General features: G+C 46.2%; 3 protein-coding genes across 3 annotated transcripts; 1 reads left to right on the forward strand and 2 right to left on the reverse strand.

The window, feature by feature from the left end:
- Window positions 1-1,733: 1,733 nt before the first annotated feature.
- acyp1 (acylphosphatase 1, erythrocyte (common) type) lies at window positions 1,734-3,301 on the reverse strand. The gene is made up of 4 exons (XM_048973845.1): window positions 3,270-3,301; window positions 2,904-3,003; window positions 2,532-2,624; window positions 1,734-2,246 (listed from the first exon to the last, which is right to left on the reverse strand). Exons 1-4 carry the CDS (start codon window positions 3,284-3,286, stop codon window positions 2,028-2,030), a joined length of 429 nt encoding a protein of 142 aa, XP_048829802.1. The 5' UTR covers window positions 3,287-3,301; the 3' UTR covers window positions 1,734-2,027.
- zc2hc1c (zinc finger, C2HC-type containing 1C) lies at window positions 3,077-7,497 on the forward strand. Its single transcript, XM_048973842.1, has 3 exons — window positions 3,077-3,473; window positions 5,042-6,790; window positions 6,933-7,497. Exons 2-3 carry the CDS (start codon window positions 5,057-5,059, stop codon window positions 7,161-7,163), a joined length of 1,965 nt encoding a protein of 654 aa, XP_048829799.1. The 5' UTR covers window positions 3,077-3,473; window positions 5,042-5,056; the 3' UTR covers window positions 7,164-7,497.
- A 129-nt stretch (window positions 7,498-7,626) lies between these two features.
- LOC125706996 (serine/threonine-protein kinase Nek9) lies at window positions 7,627-22,456 on the reverse strand. The gene is made up of 23 exons (XM_048973841.1): window positions 21,670-22,456; window positions 20,407-20,584; window positions 19,213-19,268; window positions 18,595-18,665; window positions 18,366-18,471; window positions 17,507-17,638; window positions 17,300-17,410; window positions 17,158-17,222; window positions 16,983-17,033; window positions 16,594-16,786; window positions 15,902-16,046; window positions 15,209-15,409; window positions 14,410-14,456; window positions 13,924-14,085; window positions 12,785-12,893; window positions 12,398-12,559; window positions 11,907-12,074; window positions 11,746-11,805; window positions 11,431-11,609; window positions 10,492-10,638; window positions 10,090-10,215; window positions 9,922-9,975; window positions 7,627-9,829 (listed from the first exon to the last, which is right to left on the reverse strand). Exons 1-23 carry the CDS (start codon window positions 21,856-21,858, stop codon window positions 9,659-9,661), a joined length of 2,883 nt encoding a protein of 960 aa, XP_048829798.1. The 5' UTR covers window positions 21,859-22,456; the 3' UTR covers window positions 7,627-9,658.
- Window positions 22,457-22,703: the final 247 nt, after the last annotated feature.

Consider the following 22,703-nt stretch of genomic DNA (forward strand, 5'->3'; position numbering starts at 1 on the left):
GGGTCTTGGCTGGGTCAAGGCATACGTCATACCCTGAATAAGGGCATTTAATGTTAATCACATATATGGCATGCAGCTCTTGCCTCCCTTTTTGCTTTGGGCTCCCCAAGACAGACGACACACCAGGGACTCCATTCAGCCTGCTGGCACCACAGACCCCCTTCAGGAGTGAATTCAGCAGTTTATGAATGTTTGTTTTCAGGACAAGTCTGCTATTGACAAATAAGTACTGCAGGCTGCTGTTGTAGTGACCCTCACAGTCAATGTATCCATTAAGTTCAAACTGGCCATGAGAGAAGCTTACCTCCCCCAGCTTCTGAGCTTTCCCCAGGCCATGAATTTGTATGAATCTGTGGTAGGTGCTTCTGGCCTTGGAGAGCTGCACCACCATGGCTCCGGTACAGTCATTTTTTAGGGTGAAGGAGATAGATGGATGCATTAAGGAGATGGCTTCCACCCTCCGTTTGATGCGGTCACACTCAAGCACAGGGTCTATCCTTTTTCTTCTTACAGGCATGTTGTGAAAAAAGTTACATATCACCACTGTTGTTCCAGATGATGGTCGAGTAGTGCCAGCCTCAAATACATCCAAGCCCTTGCTCTCTTTGAAGACCTTGACAAATGTTTTCACTGACAGTTTTGTCCTTGAGGAAATCTCCACCAGTGTAGCAAGAGAGGCAATGCTAGCAACTGCCTCCCCTCTGAAACCATAGAAGGAGAGATTTTCCAGGTCTTCCAATGATGTGCATTTACTTGTGTAGTACCTGCTTCCCACTCTTTCCATGTCATCCCTCTCCATCCCAGAGCCGTTGTCTATGACCTGAACTTTGCAAGCCTCCATGTCCATCCTGACAGCAATGCATGTCGAGCCGGCATCTACACTGTTTAAAACGAGTTCTTCCACACATTGCTGCAATGATACTATCGCAATTCCAGAGCGAAGCTTTGCTTGGACGTCTTCTGACAAGCACTTAATCATTATTTCAGAAATTTACTTCTCTGACAGTTCATTTTATGTAACATAGATATTTTCGAAATGCGGCGAACTAACTCGGTTACTCGAACGTCAGTTCACCCAAAATCACTTCTTGCTTAGCTAGCTAATTGGCAAATTATAAAATATATGAATGCTTTAGTAAGTTGTTAGAAATTTACGTAAAAAGTGTATTTTTTTTGTGGTCAGGCTGGTTAACTTTAGTTGTCCGCATCGGCCAGATAACCATACACTGAGATAACAGGTATTCAACAGAGATAACGGCATTTAACCGTAATTTTAAATGATATCGTACAAGATGACACTGCGCTCAATATTTATGTTATACTCTTTTTAAAAAAATAAAGCATACGGTAACTGCCGTAATGACACTTCCTAATATAAGCCCATGGCTTTACTGGCCGTACATAATCTCTTCTGTACGCTCATTTACCTCGATCCTACTGCTACTCGCTAGTGTCGGCAGTCCAGTGTTACTCCGTTTAATGTTTACATGTAGTGCGCAGGTTCATCATTTCCGTCTACTGCTCCCTACCGGTACGGAGGCCTCGATCTTAAAAGCAGTTTGATTTTCGTTGTGTTGTCCATTCTAAACAGTTGGAAAATTAATAAAAGGTGTATTTTACTTAAAATACATCCTCATACTTTAGATAATCAAATACGTTTGTTTTCCTCTGATGAAGTATATATGGAAACTAAGTGTATAAGTATATATAACCTAATAATTCAAACACCGTCAGGACTTTGAGGCTTTTTTATTGCTCCACATACTGTTCCGTAAGACGACCATATTTACATTACACAAAAAGATATACCAATATATACACACATAGTCCATGTCATCTTTTTACATAAGTATTAATTTCATTTTAAAGTACTTGTTCTGCCGTACACAATAAGTTAAGCACACACATTTACCACACAAATTGTTCTTCATACAAGCAGCTACACAACTAGCAAATAAAAAAAAAAGGATTTTAAGTGTTTTTAAGCTTTAAAAATAAGTATTCTGAAAACTTGCATCAAGTTATGTTCAAGTACGAACAATTTTGAAATTCGTGTGCTCCAATGAATCGATTTTCCTTTCGTTCTTAAACTCGGCCTTGGTTATCTGAGACTTGGGACTGCCGGTGGTCTTCAGCCACTCCTGCATCTGTTTCACCTTCATACTCGGGCCCTGAAGCTGTCCCTGCACTGTCCCGGATTTCGTGTTTTGCACCCAGCCAACCAAGCCCAGGTTCGTCCCCTCTGCCTGGAAGAGTACGCAGGCACGTGACGGTATATTTCAATGACATTACGTATGCGCAACATTTTAGAAATAAGCAAGTATTATAAACAGGGCGCAATGCTTTAAAAACCACACATATACACACGCATGCATGCATGCTGTACACACATGCGCGCGCGCACACACACACACACAGTCGTTACAAACATATACAGGACAGTATTATCAGACATGTACGACTGCTTCATTACAATATAAATACAGAGAATTTTATTGCCAAAATATATAACTTCGTAAAATGATCATTACCTGGGTGTATTTTCGGAAAAACACGCCCTGAACTCTACCAAATATTTCATAATCCACTGATATCAGATCTTCTTGATCAGACATCACAGACCTCTAAAAGAAAACACACGACAGACATAAATCTTTATTATAACACACTGTGGTAATGCAGCTAAATAAGGGACATCGCTAAATGTTTGCTAAGTATGAAACCGATATCCCTTATTCAGCGGGCTAAAATTGTTAAATTCGCCCCAAAGGTACCTTTGGATTGTTTAGAACCAATAAGACAACCTGCAAGGTTTTATAGTGTGTTCTCATAGCAAGTGACTAATTAGCTAAAAGCATTCCAACGTGAACTGTTTATGCATCAGAAGTCACGAAAATACTTACGTATGACCTTTGCAAATTTGGTATATTAGATGCCGTATCTATGTTTGCCGGGTTACACAGCTCGCACATCCGGGGTAAAGAAAGCCATCCACGTGTTTTGCTAGAACCAATCACAGCATTAAAATTAGTCTACCTCATAAAAACAATTAGGGATACAAGGGATGCGAGTGGTTTCTAAGCAACGGACACCAACAAATGGATATACGGACTTTGAGCCATACTGATTATGAGCATAGGTAGCATTCGGTTTAATTTTATGTTTTCTACTCTTTATATAATAAAACACACATAAAAGACAATACTACTTTATAACTACTAAATCATTAAACCGCAAGAATTAATGCATCAAAATGATTATCATTTTACCGATACACTTCGCTCATTATCCATATAGTAATATAATGAATCCGATTATGCTATAAATTGTTGTAGTCCAGTTTTACGAGGGACCCAGGCCGGAGAAACACTGTCGTGCACACATTTTTGTAGCTGGAAATCAAAATCACGAAATTACGACATTATAAAAGAGAAACGAAAACTGCATCTGCCGGACACTGATGAAGGTTACTGGTGAGTATATATTTCGAATATGCAATATTCTGTGCAGTTAAGCTATAGTTTCTTGTCTCATTTTCTTAAGATTTTTTCCCCCTAAACAACCTTTTAAAAGCATTGGAAGCGGTTGTCAAGTTACTGGAGGGCTAATGGGAGTTTGCCCCACCAGTCTACATGTGCTTTGTGGACATATGGAAAAGGCATATGACCGTGTCCCTCGGGGGGGGGGGGGGGGTCCTGTGAGGGCTGCTGCGGGAGTATGGGATACAGGGTCCACTGTTGCGGGCCATTAGATCCTTATACAAACAGAGCGAGAGTTTTGATCACAGTGCCAGCAGTAAGCCAAACTCTTTCCTGGTGTGTGTTGGACTCCGTATGGGCTGCCTTTTGTAATCAGTTCTGTTCATAACCTTTATGGGTTTGGTCCCAGGTCCTTTCTGTGTGGAATTCACACACTCTCCCCATTTTCACCAGGGGCTCCAGTTTCCTCCCACAGTCCAACAGCATTTAACATAGGTTGATTGGTGAGTCTAAACTGGCCCTGTAGTTGTGTGAGTGTGTGCACCCTGCAGTGTGTTGGCGACTGGCCAGAGTAGGTTCCTGCCTGTGCCCATTGTTCCCAGTGGTTTCAGAAAATGGATGGATGGAATTTCTAGGTGTAGCCAAGGGGTGGAGGGGGTCTGGTTTGGGGGTTTCAGGATCACATTTATTTTATTTTTTTTGCGGATGTTGTGGTCCTCCTGACATCGCGGGGCTGTGACTTGTGGCATGCACTGGGACAGTTTGCAGCTGAGTGCGAGGTGGCCGGGCTGAAGATAAGCATGTCCAAGTCCGAGACTATGGTTCTCGAAGGGAAAAGGGTGGATCGCTGCCTCAAGCAGAGGAGTTCAAGTATCTCAGGGTCATATTCATGAGTGGGGGAAGAAGGGAACAGGAGCTCAACAGACGTATTGGTGCAACTTCGGCAGTAAGGACGCTGTATCATACTGTAATGGTAAAGATGGAACAGAGTTGTAAATCAAAGCTTTCAATTTACCTGTTGATTGACATTCCTACTCTCACCCATGATCATGAGCTCTGGGTAATGATAAAAAAAAAATGAGATCACTGATACAAGTGGCAGAAATGAGTTTCCTCAACAGGGTGTTTGGGCTCAGTCTTAGAGACAGGGTGAGGAGCTCAGACACTTGGGAGGGGCTCAAAGTAGATCTGTTGCTCCTCCGTATCGAAAGGAGCTAGTTAAGGTGGTTCTGGCATCTAGGTAGGATGGCTCCAGGACGGCTCCCTTGGGAGGTGCTTCGGGTATGTCCAACAGGGGCACATTCAAGACACGCTGGAGAGATTACATCTCTCGACTGGCCTGGGAACGCCTTCCCCTGGTGGAGTTGGAGAAGGTGGCTGGTGTTAGACAGGTCTGGGTATCCCTGCTTAGATTGATGCGCCTGCGACCCGACCCCAGATTAGTGGCAGAAAATGGATGGATGAATGGTTGTCAAGTTGTAAACCATGTTATTCAATGGAGTTAACAGTCAGACCATACATTAAACAACCATCACCAAAATTTTATGTATGTTTTTAACCAGGTCTGCCCATGAAGCATGACTTTACAAATGGCACCAAGTCCACAATCAGTCTTGAAGCTTCCAACAGTGATCCATGAGGGGAGAGACCAGTGGTATTCCAGAATACAGCTTTCACAGTTGAATTTCCTTCAGAACCAAGCTGAAGAAAAGGAGAAGAAAATGATGACTATATATGAGCAGAAGCAGCCGCCTGCATTAGACAAAGTAATGCAGAACATTTCCCACAAGAACTATTCATCACAACAAAAGAGTAATTCTGCAAAAACTAGATATGACGGTGTCTATTATAAGAAACATTACTATGGTGATAGCGCAAAGAAAACTACTGATGTAGAAGGGGCCTTTTCGCTGAAACCGGTTTACCATAAGAGATCTTACAGTTGGAACATGTCTAGGACTAATAATGATGCAAAGTCTTTGAAACCTTTGGACATACCAAGAGTGCCTCCCCCTCTTCCATCTTTACCTTACGCAGAGACATCTGATGAGAGATATTTAAAGCCATATTCCTGGAGGCAGTTTCCATTAGACCGGCCCGCCGCAGAGGCCTCGACATGGTCCAAGGGTAACACACCTCAGGGAGCACAAAGTAAGCAATGGAGGCAGGCCAAGGAGGAAGAGGAGGACCAACCATGGTTGGCTGAAGACATACGCAGGAGGGAGATTGCCCTGAAAGAGAAACTGAGGAGGACTGAAGGCAAGCTTCGGAGGATCCAACAGGAGAGGGTGGCTTCTACAGGGGAGAGGGAAAGGTGGGGGAGACGAGGAGCGGAGTTGGAAAAGATTAAATGGACAGAGGAAATTGAGAGGAGACAGAGTGGTACAGTTGGTGAAGTTGACTGGGATAGGAGAGATGGCATGATGGAGAGAGAGAGAAGGATGGATGACATGGAGAGAAAAGAAAGTTGGAATCAAGAATTTGAAAGAAGTGAGAACAGGGGTGCAGAGCGGGAAAGGAAGGCAAGGCTAAAGGAGGCAGAAATGGTGAGTGAGAGGAGGACGAAAGAAAGACAGCAAGAGAGGGAATGGAAGCAGACTGTAAAAGACAGAGAGCCAGGGAGACCAAACTGGGGAGAGTGGGACAGGAAGAGGGAGGCACTGAAGGAGAGGGGGATAGAAGATGGGTGGGAAGGGGGAGGGCAAGGCGTGAGGGTGAAGGACAGAGACAAAGAGAGGGAGAAAATGAAAGAGGGAGAGAGAGAATGGCAAGAGGGTAGGGATAAGGTGAGGGAAGGAGAATGGAGAACAAGGAATATGGGGGGGCAGTGGGAAAGGATGATGGTGAAAGAAAGGGGGAAAATAAAGGAGGGAAAGTGGGAATGCAGAGAAAGAGAAAGAAGAGAGAAGATAAGGGAGGCAGAGTGGGAAAGGCTCAAAGACCGGGACTGGGAGAGGGACCAGGTGAGGATACAAAGAAATGACCGGGAGAGGAGCCAGAAGGTCCTTCAGAGAACATGCCTGAGCAGCAGTAATGGGAGCCCACCTTCAGAAAGAGTCATGATTCCTCATGCGAGATCCATGCACCATACGGAGCAGCTGGAGCAGCCAAGCCTGGGGGAGGGGCCCCAGCTCCTGCCCTGCAAGCACTGCCACAGGAGCTTTGCTGCTGAGCGCCTGGAGCGCCACCTGAAGGCATGCGAGAAGGTGCACCATTCTAAGCGAAAGGTCTTTGATTCCTCCAAGTACAGGGCCAAAGGAACAGACCTGGAAGAGTTCATGAAAACCAACACAAGAAGCAAGACACCGGAGGTAAGACAGCCCTGTTTGAATTGATTAAATCCGATACAGCAGATCTGATCTTTCTTAGTTGCTCCACAGACAATATTTTTGAGGACCAGAATTCCAGATTCTGCTGTAATTGTCTGCTTTGTTTTTTGCCTGTGTTTGCCAGCCAAAAAAGAGCAACTGGAGGCAGAAGCATGAGATTTTCATCAGGAACATCCGTCAGGGCCTCCTGCCAGCAAACGGGGCCTTGCGGCCAAAGCTGCCGGCCAGCATCAACCCCGACTATGTGGCCTGTCCTCACTGTGATCGCCGCTTCGCCCCGGGCCCAGCCGAAAGACACATTCCCAAGTGTCAGCACATCAAGAGCCGCCCCCCACCCCCACCACGCCGCCTCTAACAACGGGGCAGACGAAACACCAGTACTGAAATGAGACGACGCTTTACTTCACTGTCAATTTTGATGCCATCTGTGTGTTTTATATGATTATTTCCACGTTACTTTTATTCTGGACTGTAGACATTAACATTTTCTGAGGAGCTCCACTTCTTTTTCTCCTAAGGAAAGCCGAATAAGTCACTTCATCAGTTTGTTTACAAGCACACACACACACACACACACACACACACACACACACACACACACACACACACACACACACACACACACACACACACACACACACACACACACACACACACACACACACACACACACACACACACACACACACGGGAAGGATTTCACCACGTAAGCATCCGGACCACATCTGCATATCCTGAAAACAAAAGGCATTGGATATTATTTGATACACTTTTTAATATGTTCCATTTTGAATATGTGCCAATAAAAACACAAGCCATTGACAAAAAAAAAAAACTTTATTTACATGAGGCATAACGTAAGGAGGAGTGCACTGCAAAGGCACCTTTAAAATAAAGATGAAAGCTGTACTGGTCTTCCACCATGCAGAACTGTTAACCCAACTCCGTATTAATATTGCATTCTGGTAGAGATAAATACAAATAGGCACACATTTGTTATAAATTACTGCTAAATACTCACTGTAAAAAGCAGTAAAAAAAAAGGAGTTAAGGCACAAAATCTGATGTTTCCCGTCACACTGTAACAAAAAAGTAGGTGAACGCTACCAACCTGCTGCAAGTCATATTAGTGACAAAGCATACAAGTATGAACCGTGATCAAATGGCATGCAGGGAGAGAATACAAATCCACAGTGAATTAAATGAATAAAGGAATAAAAACACTGACATAGTATTAAACCAAAAATGAAAAGGTAAACAGTTTATTAAAAGGCACGTGCTTTAATTAATATGTACCACATTTAGGAAAATGAAATTCAGAATCTTGTCGACTTCAAGCAAAACACAAGTCTTAGCTTATCACCTACTATCAAAACAAGAGCCCCGAAATCACCAAAAGACAAGCAAGTCCATAGAATATTCCGGCCTGTGCGAAAGTGTTCCATCAGTGAAAACGAGCCGTACTTTAGACCGCTAAAAAGGCACCACACATCGCCATCAATGCACTGGTAAACGTCGGCACTCGCTAAAAAGGCAACGGCGAAGAGTAAAATATAAAAATAAACCATGAATCAGTAGTTTGATTGTGCTTCGCACGTGTAAGTATGGGACTACCAATTTGCCCATCATTTCACAAGTCTTACAAAATATACGCAATGTGTTAGACACGTTTTAGTGTACATACAGTAAATCGCTCATACATTTGCATAAACATTTTCAAAAGTCGACACAATATCCATTAGGAATATGCAGCACAGAATACTCAATTCTCGCAGACAGAGGCCATTACGTTAACCTTAACACGTGAATAGTTTATATGTAGCATATTAAACACATTTGGGAATAACATAAGTATTTCATTCTTTCCAAAAGGCCCTTAATATTAAATGAATGCCTGTGGTGATCCCACTATTTTCAGTGGCCTCGTTCATGACATGACAAATGTGTTTTTCCTTAAATATTTAATGCACAGTTGTACACCGTGAGGAGTGAATATGGTACCAGGTCCAGTGTGAACAGATAGAGCAATTTTGCTGTGTATTTCGTTCACATTTCAAAATAACAGCACAGAAATTCGGCCATGTTATGCCTGTGAGCTACGTGTACAAGGCAGCTATGAATGATAATAATAATAATAATAATAATAATAATAATAATAAAAAACAGAACACGAATTAACAGCAAAGACATGTCCATCTTTGGTTCAAAATATGAATACCGCTGGTTCCGAGCGCCCGAAAGCACATGCAGAGCGTGCAAGATCCTCATGGACCAGGCGACCATTTTAACTGCACGTCAAGAGCAAAACAGAGGAACACAAAAGGCCAGCAAAGCCTCGTTCCTGACCTCCAACCTTAACATTTTGACCGTAAAAAAGATGCTTAACGTTGAATCCCGCCAACATTACATCCTGTTCAGAAAGAAAAACTGAGAGAAATCATCAGTTGAGCTTAAAACGAGACACCGTAAAAACAGACTGACGGTTCACACTCAAGCCCATAAGCTCCTATGCACTCATATACGACGCCAGCACACAGAAACCGAAGATTATGACTAGTTAAGGAATGAGACAAACTCACCATTGAATGGGGTGACTGACTTTTGACAACCTCAAGTGGCTTGGCTGGTCATGGTGTTGGTGGGGGGGGGGGGGTGTAACTAACGTTTCAAATCCCTTGCTCGTTCTTTTTTTCACCTCCTGGCATGCACTAGGCCCACATTTCACAAGACAGCTCCACCAATCACTCTCATTCAAGATCCCCTCCCGGAAAGCCCGTCACAAAAGGATCCTATTGGACAGGATCAGGGTCACTCGGCCTTCGTCGGCCAAAACCGGCATGGGGTCCTTACTCAAGGACCAGACCCCTGAGCCCCGCCCACACCCTGATCCCCCCCAGGCTGATGGCCGCTGATGCTGCTGTTGCTGCCGGCGCCAGTGCTGCCAGTGAAATTCACTCCCCGGATGTTCAGGACCTCAATGGCTTTCCAGAGCTTCTCGTTCTCCTTCAGCTGATCGCTGAACTGCACGGGAGATGCACAGGAACACCATGACCGTCAGCGCCTAGGTCTGAGGTGACAGTTGCTGGATGGCCGCAGGAAAAATGATAACTCACCTGTTTCTGCAACAACTGAATCGTGGCCTCCTGGTGAGCTACTACCTCTCTCAGCTGCAGAAGGGACAGTGAAGCAAAACGTACTTTTATTACAGGGGAAATGGAGCAAATGAGGTTTTGAGACCTAATGTCACACAGATATGTGCTGCCCTCACTGACAGGCCTTACCTGTGCCACCTCAGCGCTTGCTGAACAGCAGGCACTGCCTGACACTGCCCCCTGCTGCCCACTGCTTTTCTTACAGGCACCAGCATCCTGCACCCCATTCACCTTGTCACAGCCCACATGGGCCATCTGCAGGGGGAGGGGGGACAAGAAGACCACCTTCATATCAGCAGTGAGAGAAATCCACAGTGGATGGGATCATCGATTAGCAACTGATCCTTGGAAGATGATACCGTAATGGTTCATATTAGATTAAAGCAGGCAGTGGCAGGAATATTCTGCCAAAAAACATCTTGGTTCCCTCATCTGTTCACTGGAGTTGAGGCGATCTGGCTGTCAGGTAACCTCAGTTTGGGGTGGGCGGCTGGGGGGGGGGGGGGGGGGGGATGGGTGGGGGGGGCTTACCGAGAGCCCCACGGCTGCTGCTGCCGTCATCTTCTGGAGCTCATCGTAGGGCAGGGTGGTGCTCTCCAAGAAGGAGGAGGGCAGCTGATTGGGTAGGGAGCCCTGGGAGTCATTTGGCATGGGAATGAACTCTGCTTCCTGCAGCTCCTGGGGGGGGGGGGGGGTGGCACAGTATGAGGATACAGACACACAAGCCCCATTTCCAACAACACGGTGCCAGACTTTTCCCCCAGTCCGGGGTCAGAGAAAAATGGCTGGGCTCAGAACGTGGAACTGTAATGTCAGTGAAACTGGGACGGGCTATAACCCATAACCGATACAGTTTGTCTAATGACGCCGGTGCTGGCAGTGAAACAACTTGCCACCTTCTTAGTGGAATAAGGTTACATCGTTTTTTTTTTTTTTTATTCTGAGAAAAACAAAAGATCGATTTGCTGGACAAGATTTAATAAGGTATAAATATGTCAGATTGAATAAATAAAATATGGCGTTTGAGTTGTGAAGAAATCACAAGCTTAGCGGACTGCAAAGTTCAGTTATGTGCAGACTCTTATTGCGTGATGCTTAAAAGGACAGCGGTAAAACGACGAGCGAGAATAAACTCACTCACACACAGATGGGGAGCCTTTTCGGAGACAAAAGCGGATACAGGCAATGGAGACAGAGCGCAACGAGTTAAACTCCGGAAACTTTTGTTTCGATTAGGCAAAATAAATGTAAAAAACGAAATACAGATTAACCTTCACATTACTTTCAGTTCCACCTATATATGTATGAATTTCGGTTCTGTTCTTTTTTGAAACCGGTAGAAACGCAAGATGGTTCTCAAAAGGCACCAAACGAGAACCAGCCCAGCACAAGTTGGTGGAAACGAGGCAACAGAGAGACAAATAAAGACCACTTAAACCCCGATCCGACACAATATGAAATCCAGCTGACCTTTCGCAGCCAGAAGGGACATGAGCTGTCATTGTTCTCCACAGACATCATGGGAATCTCTAGTCCACGCTCCTCCATGTCGGCCTCCACGGTGCCTCCGGAGCCCCCATCACGCAGCCCCGTCTCGAAACCCTGCTCTATGTCCAGGTCCATGGTGGAGGTAGAGCCCTGCCCCAGGCCTGAGAGCCCAGCAGATGGGAGTGTCAGTTCCCATGCAGGCACACCGGTCACACAGACATAGGAAGGGCATCAAACGGCAGAAACATACAAACTGACCAAAGAAACAGCACGAGTCACGCAGCCGGTCTGACTCACCACTGCCGATCGAGAGGCCGCTGCTGTTTGAGCGGATGGTTTTTGAATTGAGGACCTTTTCTGTGAAGAGCCAGATGGTGTGGGACAAAGGGAAAGGCTTGTTAATCCATCTGTGCTTATCCTGTGACCAGACCGGCGGAGGGTGGGAATGACACACTTACCCACAATGAGGATGGTGTGCCAGCCCCGACAGGACAGGTCAGGAACGTGGTGCAGGGACCCAAATATTGGCCGGGGAAGGGCGGGGCACACCTCGGAGCCGAAGCCCTTGTCGGCAGGCATCCCCAGACGGCCGTTGCCTGCGTTGCCCCAGGCAAAGATCTGGTTGTCTGAGATGGGCAGGAATCAGATGTCGCCAAGTCAAAAATCAATACTTGAGCTGAGCACTAATTGCTAAGATGGGATGGGGATGAACGTCAAGGGGGTTCATCACTCTGGATAATCACACGGCCAATGATCTCATCCAAAGGATCTCGCAGAGATCCATTTCACAACTCGGCATTATAATGACAAAAAAACAGGGTGAATACCACATCAAAGGTACAACAGCTTGTCTCATATCCTTAGCAAGACTAACCTTCCTTCAAGAGTGCATTAAGTACAGATCATCCCCCCCCCCCAGCCCCGCCAGCAGTGTGCGCTGTCCCCTCACCCTCCGTAGCAGCAATGGTGAAGCCATCTCCACAGGACACCTTGGTGATCACCTTGCCCCCGAAGGGGCCCAGGAGCAGGTTAACCCCCGTGTGCTTCTTGAAGTCCCGCACGCCCAGCTGGCCGTACTTATTGCAGCCGAAAGTCAGCAGCCGCCCACGTTCTGCAGACAGACGGAAGAACCAATCAGCTGACATGCTTCTCAAACCAAACGAAAGTGTTAAACGAATTACAAGCGCGTCGAACATCTGTCAAATTCATTATGTCGTTTAAACTTATTTCACTGTCTGTGACCCAAGAAACTAAACCGAAAGAATTTAAAATGTTCAGTGGCATTCACATCCATTCAAATTTGGCCACTAATTTACTTTGGGGGGAGCTGCCTCACCGTCAATGGCAGCTGTGTGGGTCTTTCCAGGGGCAATGGAACGGATCTTGAAGCGGGCCAGCTGCTTGACCAAGGTGAGAGAGGTGGTGTAGGGGACTCCTTGATACACCTGGTGTGGGGAGGGCAGAGTAGGAGTAGAACTGGCAAAACAGATAATCCAACAGGGGAAAAAGTGGCCCTGAGCACTCAATGTGAAATCACACACTGGGTGGTCATGGGGGACCTTACATTATAGTGACGGCCAAACAAAGCTTCATGAACCATTTTTTGTATTTCTTTACCCCAGTAGATGGCGCTCTTGGTTTGCTTTGAGGCATGCTTTGAGCCCTTTTATGGACAGCCAGCCCCATCTAGTGGGGTCAAAATACAGCAAATGGGTCATGAAGCATCATTTGGTCATCACTGCCATACGCAGTTCTCTAGCCCTAAGCCTAAGCCTAAAACTAAGCCTAAACCTAAGTCTAACCCTTATCATCACCCTCCCTTCAGTCTCCAAGCCAGACACTGAAATGGGGTTGGATGCCTTTTGACAACAGATGTGTAGATAATAATTGCCACCGAGTTGCCAAATGCACCTCCCTTCCCAGCACCACTACAGGAACAGATGGCCACACCCCCCCCCACCAGGCCAAAACAGAGGACCAGTCACCTTGCCCAGCGACCAGGTCCTATTTGTCTTCTGTTGGGCAATAGAAATGTAGAGCAGAGACTGGAACCTGGGACCAGATAATAAATCAGAAAAGCACCCAGCTTGGGACACCCTTAAAAGGACAGCCCTCCACGCTGGAATCCCCCAGAACAATCCGGTTGTTATTGTTCCGGATACACAACACAGGACACTCTAAACAGTCCGAGGACTCGAGGGCTCTGGATTCAGCATCCCACTGAAAAGGGGAAGAAAAATCAAAAATGACACCCCCCCCCCCCCCCCCCCCAAATTTTGGCTCAAGCAGTTGGCACAGCATTACGTGCCTAGGAATACTGTAATTAACCCTGCCCTAGAGCCACGAAATACCCCAGCATTCACTGGAGATGTGGGCTTTGATCACACAGCGCATCTCATTAGTATTATAACTTGCAGCATGGCAGCTGTTAATCCCTCTAACCCAGTATTTCCTGCCCGGGTGTCGGTTGGGTACCTCTCCAGAGTGGTTCATGATGCCGGAAATGCCCTGGTTCAGACCCAGCTTGTTGACCTCGTTGTTCCCGCAGGCCAGCACCTTGCCAGGCTCGGTGAGGAAGAAGGTGCCGTCGACGCCGCAGTGCACGGACGTGATGTTGGCCCCCTTGGGCACGTCCACCTGCACACGGCCATGCCACGTGACAACACAGAACCTCCCCCAATGCCCACCCCCCCCAAGGGCCCTGCTACAGCTTTAGGCGGGTGGGGCAAACTCACTAAAAGCCATCCTTGCACAGGTACCACGGCACATTATGTACTCTAAAACCCAAAGGCTACTCAGTAAAGTTTTAAGGAGCGCACCCGGTCGTTAAAAAAAAAAAAAAAACAAATAAATAAATAAATAAATAAATATACAAAATTAAATTAAATATATATATATTATACTCTCCCTTTGAATGCAAACAACAATTTCATATGTTTAAGGAAAATACAAGAGACAAACCTGCACGGGCATGGAAAAGTCATCCTCTGAGTCCAGCCCCAAACGACCTTTAAAGGACGGAGATGAGAGGATTTCTTAGTCCTGATTTCAGGGATGAGAAACTGTTAGCTAAAAGTAGCCAATAGGACATGACCACTAAGTGCCAGCTAGCCAATCAGAATCTACCAGGGTCAGTTCTGCTTGCTAACAGGACTCCCGCAGCCTGAATTAAGATGGTCAGCTGCTGGTGTTCTAACATTTCAACATTCATACATTTTTAATACTTTATTAACTATATTTATCACACTATACCATCAGTATCACGTTGATTTACTATCAATGTTTTGAATGCAGAATGTTGAATTACCCGAGTTCTGTAGGCTGTGTCAGTATTGCACACAAATTTATGAAAAGACATCCTTATAAAGTATTCTAGCTTATCGAGGCTACCCGTGTATTAAATAAAAGTAGGATGCTCTAAAGCATTTCTGTCTATTGAGACTTGCAGTTTCAAAGTGGGTAATACAATCTGATAAGGTATTCCAGTCACAATTCCTACTTACATTACATTAATTCATTTTTTTAAACAGGTACTCATTTATTATATTTGGAACTATCCGCTTTCAGTTTCAGCCCAAAAAAATGGCGGCAGCATTATTTGGTAGGGTAGCACCGATCGATAGATCTATCAGTAAATGCATTACGGTAGGACAACTCGACAAGGTAGGACAAAATCAACAGAACACCGGCAAAGGCAGAAAAAGGGGACACACGCAGGTGGATTGTGTGTGTGTGTGTGTGTGTGTGGGGGGGGGTGTACCGTGCTCGCCGCAGCCCCAGGAGAACACTTCACAGTCCTGTGTCAGAACCACCACGTGGTTGTCACCACAGGACACCTGCCTGACCGGGCGCTCCAGGAAGAAATTCAGCAGCACAGGTTCCAAGACCTCCACACCGGCCATGCCGCTCACGCCGATGCAGCCGTAGTAGTTGGAGCCGAACATGTACATCTGGTCCTCATCTGGGGTCAGAGGTCACAGCGAACAAGGGGTGATACACGCTAGCTCAAAACCAATGTTTGCCTGGTAGAGAATATTTAACCACGGTCAACAGTGTGCTATTAATGATGGCCAAATGAAGCTTCGTGAACCATTTTTTGTATGTTTTTTTAACTCCACTAGGTGGCGCTCTTGGCTTGCTTTGGGGCATGCTTTGAGCCCTTTTATGAACAGAGAGCACCATTTAGTGGGGTCAGAAATTATAGCACATGGTTCATGAAGCTTCATTTGGCCATCACTAGCTATTAGGATATCTTAGGCTATAGAGAGAGCTCACCTATGATTTCTTTTTATTATCTCTGTACCCAATTGTACTTTTGGACATAATTTAGGGAGACGTACATATTCAAAGGTACAACCTTTGTTTTATTCTATTGAGTTGAACCTCATTGGTCCTTGAATAGCAGGTGGACACCTGAGAGAGCATAAAATTCCGCAAGGGAATCCCAGATTACCGGTGACACAGGCAGTAAAATCCGCCCCACACGCCACCTGACGGATGGCCTTGCCCTGGAGCCTCTCCACACGCCGCGGCTGCCGGTACGAGGCCTGGTCACCGTGACCCAGCTGGCCCACCATCTTGGCTCCGCCCTGCACACTCTGCCCATGAGAGAGGCTAACGTCAGAAAGGACCAATTTACTGCCACATAACCGAGAAACAGCCACCCTATTCCTCACCCCAAAGCTGTTCTTAACCCCTAACCTCCCTCCCACAGATTAACAAAGGCCTAAACCACCCCCCGGTCACCCTGTGAGGCGACCAGAGAACTATGCTATCACCTCACTATTTTTAGTACCAGGTTTTATGGTTTATCTGTAATTAACCCTGCCCTAGAGACATGAAATACTCCAGCATTCACTGGTGCTGGAGATGTGGGCTTTGATCACACAGTTTATCTCATTGGTATTACAACTTGCAGCATGGCAGCTGTTAATCCCTCTAACCCAGTATTTCCCGCCCTGGTGCTCAGGGACCCACAGTCACTCCATGTTTTTGCTCCAAACGCGGTCTTTCTGTAGGCCCGCGAGGACCGGATTGGCACTGCGCTGATATTATAAAAAGATGCTTCTGTTTCTGAAATTCCCATTAGCTTAGCCCCCCCCCCCCCCCCCCCACACGCACAGTTAACAGAGCTCTGGTACTCACTGCCCATGTGTACAGCTCCTTCTCCACGGTAACCACGGCAAAGTGGGTCTCCCCCGCGCACACCTGCTGGGCGCTGCTCCCCCCCTTGAAAGCGTCCAGCTTCTGGGGGGTGAACTTCCCCCCACCCCAGAAATACACCTCCCGGGATCGTGTGGTCACCACGGCCACCGGACTCTCGGTCACCGTGCTCAACCTTAAACAAAATCCATCACTCACTTTGGGGAGAAGTGTCAAAATAAACGCTGCTAAATGTTAGCTTTTTTGGTATACGGAACTGATCAGACCTTATTGATGCAGGTGTGTTTGCCTTGTATTTTACATATTTACAGGCAATGAGCTACAAAACTTGTTCAGTAAAATTCAGGGGACCGTAAAGCGAAGGGGCAAACCTGGGCTTCTTGTTGGCAGAGTTCAGCAGTGCCACCTTCTCCTCGATCTCCCTAAAAGCAGAAAGGAGGAATCTTCAGTGTTAGCTGAAACGAAAGCGAGACCTCAGCTCTCTCAGATCATTATTATTTGTCAGTCCTTGAGTGGACGACTGGCCGCCTCTTTCCCCAGACTCACTGCTTCCGGCTGGAGATAATGGGCCAGTCGAGAATCTGGTCAGCGGTCGGCCTGTTCTCCGGGTCCTGAGATGCAGAACCGAGTGAATAAATCTGCACCCGCCCAGCCCACAGCAGCCCTGAGCCCAGCCCTGGCCGCCCACCTGATCCAGACACTCGTACACCAGCTGGATGAGCTCGGGGGAGTACAGATCCGAGTTCACCTCCTTCGTCCAGTTCCCCTGGACGATTTTCACACATAAGTTCAGCGGGTTCTGGAACAGCAGAGGGCACGGATTCCGTTAGCATGGGCCAAATTCACAAGGAGAGTGAATGCGAGGGAGGTCAAATCCGGCAGATCTTCCACCTACCGTGGCCTCGAAGGTCCTGGTGAGGGTGAGCAGCTCGAAGAGGACACAGCCCATGGCCCAGATGTCAGACTTGAAGTTGTACTTCACACCCTGACACAACTCTGGGGACATGTAGTATGGCGTTCCCACGCACTGGGGTCAGGGAACACAGCAACATTACCACCTATACCAGAAGCATCTACACGTGCTGTATACCACACAATAGTGCACGCGAGTTTAGGTGCCACGTTTAAGGGTGTCCACAGCAATTCAAGCCAATGTCAGTGTTTAATACAATGGAAAGATGAGAGGCCTTAAACACAGATGATGACCACAAGGCACCACGAACCCTGATGGGGCTAATTTATTTACTGAGAATTAACCCTCCCCCCCCAACGATATTGAAGAAACTTGTGAAAAACAACCATTTAAAATCACTACTGATCGCAATCGACTAACCAGTAGAATTTGACACCTTGCTCTGTAATGTGGCTATATATGGCAAGGCTTCCGCTGTCTAGCTGTCAGGACAAGCTAGAGTAGGGCAGGCAGACAATTCGGCTTGGTCAAGGACAATAGATACTCAAACATCTATGTCTAGATATATCTAGATACTCGAGATTCCTTCATCTGCCTGAAGGAGAATCAGCTAAACAGGCAGCGCTGCCCCAGGACCAGAACGTCGAGCCAAAGCCCTGACCTTCTGATTCAGGAGCGCCACCATTTCCGCTCACCAGAAAAACATGGGAACCATTGTTTTGCGGACCTCATGTGACCTCTGTGGACCAGTGGGGTGCAGTTTTAAGACCACAGAGCCCTTTCCCCCCAGCAAACCCTGCAGTAATATCCTAAATACACAGAAAAGGCGCTATATACTCACCGTCTCAGCCATGGAGAACTGAGAGTCCAGCTTTTTGGCAAGACCATAATCGCCCAGCTTGATCAGGTTCGTTTTGGTGAGGAAAATATTCAACGTCTTAATATCCCTGCAACAAACAACATGCTCGCTGCACGTCAGGTCCCTTGACATAACCCCTCGGGCCGGATTTAGATTTCCTTAGCTAGTCTATTTTCTCCATAACTATAAACCACATGGTCGAGTAACTTACCGGTGAAGGACCCCTGCTTTGTGAATGTGAGCCACTGCTGAAGCGATCTGGTACAAATACCAGATGACAACCTGCAAAGCACCATAAAAAGAGAGGAGGGACAAGCACATAAGGATAGAAAAATCCTCAGTAAGAGATTCAGAATTATTTCCTGCTCGCTGAGATAAAATTAACAACAAAGTCTTGTATAAAAGTAACACAGGATGTGTTTGGGAAAGAATTTAATCTAACAGTAGATGGGTGAACATGCTTGATACTGATTATGCACAAGAATTCTGTAACTTTTCACATTTTTTTTTTTAATTACCAGATGCTTTTGTCCACACAGAAGTCAGGTGGATAATGCATCACAGGCTACCAAGGAGCCAGTTAACGTACAGCGCTGCTAGAATGAGCTTTGTGTTAGTGACCGGTAACAAACGCGAGGCAGCACTGGAGCCGGAGCGGTCATTAGAACCTAACATCTGAAAAGCCAGTCAGATCAGAACACCATGTGGACTGGGTTCCTACTGCATGAGGGTGAAACACAAGAGAGTATCCAGTGTTGCTGAGGGACCATAAGACAGGAGAGCGAGTCAAAATAGCAGGTCAGTTAGGGGGGAGAAGATGAGTCATTACCTCCTCTGTAAAGAGCTGTCCTTTTTGCTGGATGATTTTGTCATAAAGATTTCCTCCTGAAATAATAAAAAAAAATCATCATACATAACATTTCACAAGACTCTGCAAAGGCTAACTGTTGGGAAAGTCTGTGAGCCTGGCAGCCGGGACGGAAATCGAGGGCTAACTTGATGACGAGGTCAACAGGAAGCGAAGTGACTCATCCTATCGTGTTATTCCTCCTTACAGAAAAGCAGCAGCATGATACAGCAGCTTCTGAATGCTACCATTTAACTCCAATGCTCTAGTGTTTCCCAACAGTCCGTATTTCTGCTCCCTCCCAGCTCCCTGCCAGACAGTCCGCTTTTTTTCTCCCTCCCAGCTCCCTGCCAGACAATACACATTTTTGCTCCCTCCCAGCTTCCTGCCAGACAGTCCGCATTTTTGCTCCCTCCCAGCTCTCTGCCAGACAGACCACATTTTTGCTTCCTCCCAGCTCCCTGGCAGGAGCAAAAACGTGGACCTCTGGGGACCCCTACGGATCAGGTTGGAAAACACTGCTCTAGTTGCATTAAAACAGAGGTGGGCAATCTTATCCTCAAAGGGCTAGAGTGAACGCAGGTTTTTGAGATACCCTTTAGGTCAGCTGTTCAAACCCAGGTGTGAGAACTAATTAGGGAGTTGCAGTGAAAACCTCCACAAACAATGGCCCTTTCTGGATAAGATTGGATTCACTGGATTTCTGGATTGCCTACACTGTCAGAAAAAACGAGTACCAATTTGCATGTTCTTGTCAGTGAGTCTGCCATGGATCTGCCATTTGTATCCTATAACTGTAGGTAATTGTACCATTTAAGGAACAGAAATGTACTATGAGGAACATTTTTGTACCATTGGTGGTACATTAATGTTGTATGTACCTTGGGGATGTTCCTCAGAGTCCATTTCTGTACCTTAAATTAGACTAAAAGGTACATTTACCTATATATAGCTATAGGGTACAACTGGCAGACCCTTGAGGGTACAGCCTGAGTAACAAGCAAAGGTACAAATCGGTATCTTTTTTCTGACAGTGTACCTCTGCATTCAAGGATTACGAGGTGGAATCTACCTTCCCACCATGTTTTCCCCACTGGCAAAACAAAACAATGTTCTCAGCTTCACTTATTACAACAGGAGATCTAGTGAGGAATAAGGTTCCTGGGTCCATCTCACCATTGCAGTACTCCAGCTCAATGAGCAGGGTGTTCTTGTCCATGAAGTGGTTAAAGTAGGCTATGATGTTGTTGTGCTGCAGAATGGACAGGATGCTGATCTCGTTCATCACGTCCCTGCGCTCCTTGTCTGAGAGGCAGTTCAGGTCTACCTCCTTCCACACCACCAGTGAGTTATCCTGCATGGTGGAGAGGAATCACCATGGCAACCAACCAGAGCCAACTAACATAGCCAAATGGCACTCCAGTAGCCCATACAATGAAGTCCATTCCTTATCTATCATTAACCACCAGACCCAAGTAACCAGCCAAATTATACTAATAGAGAAATGAAAAACACCTTATAAACATTTTATACTTGATACCAATAACACATAACTTGCGCACATTTTAAATAAATAACTACATTAATTATCCATCTGTCCAGGTCCCTGTACACAAAGAATATTTTAAATGCTGTACAATCATACACACACACACACATTCAATATACATATATCAGATAATTCACTACAACATAAAGACTGAAATGAGGAGAATATCCGACAAACCGCCTCAGCGGCTACCTGAATATCTCTCCGATTTTTTAACATACATCAGACCAAAGCAGCGTTACTTAACTTGTACCATCTATTGTGTAGTAACACGTTCTTATTTATTATTTATTTCATGGGGTGGGGTGGGGGGGCGTAATGTATTTCTGTAATGCATCTGGACAGCAATAATTCCGTCCTGGGTCTCGCTCTAAGTTCGCTCTTGTCCATCTTCTGTTTATAAGGACATATCTGAGGTTCGGATTTTGACCTAACAGTATATTAAATTTTTAACAACGAGTTCACAAAATGCATTATCCGAATTGATTACAGGGTTTCTAATCGATGACAGGCGCGCTGCTTTTTCTCAGCATTCCGCCACTGGCTTTGACGTCCCATAGAAAATTCTTTCCACGCGAACACTTTATGCTGTGAACTGGGGAGGTAAAGAGCCACTTGCTGTTTACACCCTGCGGATACTTATTGGGGGTTGTTTACTTAAAGGCGACAGGGGCAAAAATGAAATTCCTCCTCTGGGATGGACTCATTTTCTAATTAAAAAGATGTAGATTAAGTTGTTAACACTGTTTAGTAACTAAGACTTTCAATTCGCACAAAAGTGTGTAGTTTAAATAATATTTTAAAAGCATGCATGCATTACATTTCGTTGCAGTTCCTTAACAAAACCTGGACCTCATACGCAAGGCCCTGCATGGGCCAATGCATCCTACCTCACTCCGTCTGTAGAGGGTGGCCTCCCCGAAAGCGCCTCTTCCCAGGATCCGTATGGGGATGTAATGCAGGGTCTCCTCCTCTCCGCTGTACGCCGCCGGTGCGCCTCTGCCGTCGCTCTCCAGCGGCTCGCTGCCGAACTCGGAGTTCAGCGAGCCGTAGTGCCGCTCGTAATCCTCCAAAGACATCGCGCGTCTCTCCCCGAACTGCTTACTTAAGCGGCCGATTCAATTCAGAAAACCTCCCGATAACTTGTTTCGACCGGAGATGCGGATCGCAGCAGGCGGTGAATCCCCGACTAGCTGCTAGCAGCGCCTATTTGTCAGACCTTTGTCTTTGCAGTTTATTATAAGCAGGACTCGCGCTCCTATCGTTTATGTCCGTGCGATCGCCTGGGCATTAACACTCCACCGGCTGGGCAGGACAGCCGCAGCTCCTAATGAACTTAGAGATATTTATTTTTTGGTATTGCCTTTATCCCTCCTCGTCGATCGACAGTCTTTAGATATGATTTTACGGCTGCCAGCGGCACGGCGATAATAAAGTTAACCGAGAGCCTGCGTGCGCTTCCCCCCACCCCACGCCGCCGGAGCAGATTAAGACGCTACGCAGCACTCGGTCGGATCCGTCGTTAAACTTGTCACTGAGTGTAACTCATCTGAAGTTAAGCGTGAAACAGACTACCTCCCAGAGTGTCAGTGCGCTGTTAAAGACTCCATCTTTACCCTGCACAGGACCCGGAAACACTTCGCTATATGCTGTAGTCCGAAGGTTCAAGAGCAATGTCCCGCTCAAGAAACTGTGCCTTGTCTAGGGGAAAGCCTTCTAGTGCAACTCAATATCCGATCTAGATTACAGAAGGAAATTTGACCAACCCACTGGGAACAGATGTATATGTAAAACAAGCGATATTTTATTAAGCAGTATGGCAAAGAATAATTCGTGTCTGCGTGATTGCCACATGAGCACCGTATACGGGTTGTTTGCAGCAATTCCGTCGTCTTGCTCATCTGTGAGCATAAACTGGCTAAGA

The sequence above is a fragment of the Brienomyrus brachyistius genome, chromosome 14 (assembly GCF_023856365.1).
Source record: "Brienomyrus brachyistius isolate T26 chromosome 14, BBRACH_0.4, whole genome shotgun sequence".
Classification (NCBI taxonomy): Eukaryota; Metazoa; Chordata; class Actinopteri; order Osteoglossiformes; family Mormyridae; genus Brienomyrus; species Brienomyrus brachyistius.

Bases quoted from the DNA above. Each gene is read 5' to 3' on its own strand.
- acyp1 (XM_048973845.1), bottom strand. The intron at 2,625-2,903 runs GTAAGTATTTTC...GTTTTCTTTTAG, and splicing joins CAAATTTGCAAAGGTCATAC to AGGTCTGTGATGTCTGATCA. The intron at 2,247-2,531 runs GTAATGATCATT...GTACTCTTCCAG, and splicing joins TTTTCCGAAAATACACCCAG to GCAGAGGGGACGAACCTGGG.
- zc2hc1c (XM_048973842.1), top strand. From the start codon at position 5,057: ATGACTTTACAAATGGCACCAAGTCCACAATCAGTCTTGAAGCTTCCA. The intron at 6,791-6,932 runs GTAAGACAGCCC...TGTGTTTGCCAG, and splicing joins CAAGAAGCAAGACACCGGAG to CCAAAAAAGAGCAACTGGAG.
- LOC125706996 (XM_048973841.1), bottom strand. From the start codon at position 21,858: ATGTCTTTGGAGGATTACGAGCGGCACTACGGCTCGCTGAACTCCGAG. The intron at 17,411-17,506 runs GTAGGTGGAAGA...CTGCTGTTCCAG, and splicing joins CCAGGACCTTCGAGGCCACG to AACCCGCTGAACTTATGTGT. The intron at 12,894-13,923 runs GTACCCAACCGA...TCCCCACACCAG, and splicing joins TCATGAACCACTCTGGAGAG to GTGTATCAAGGAGTCCCCTA.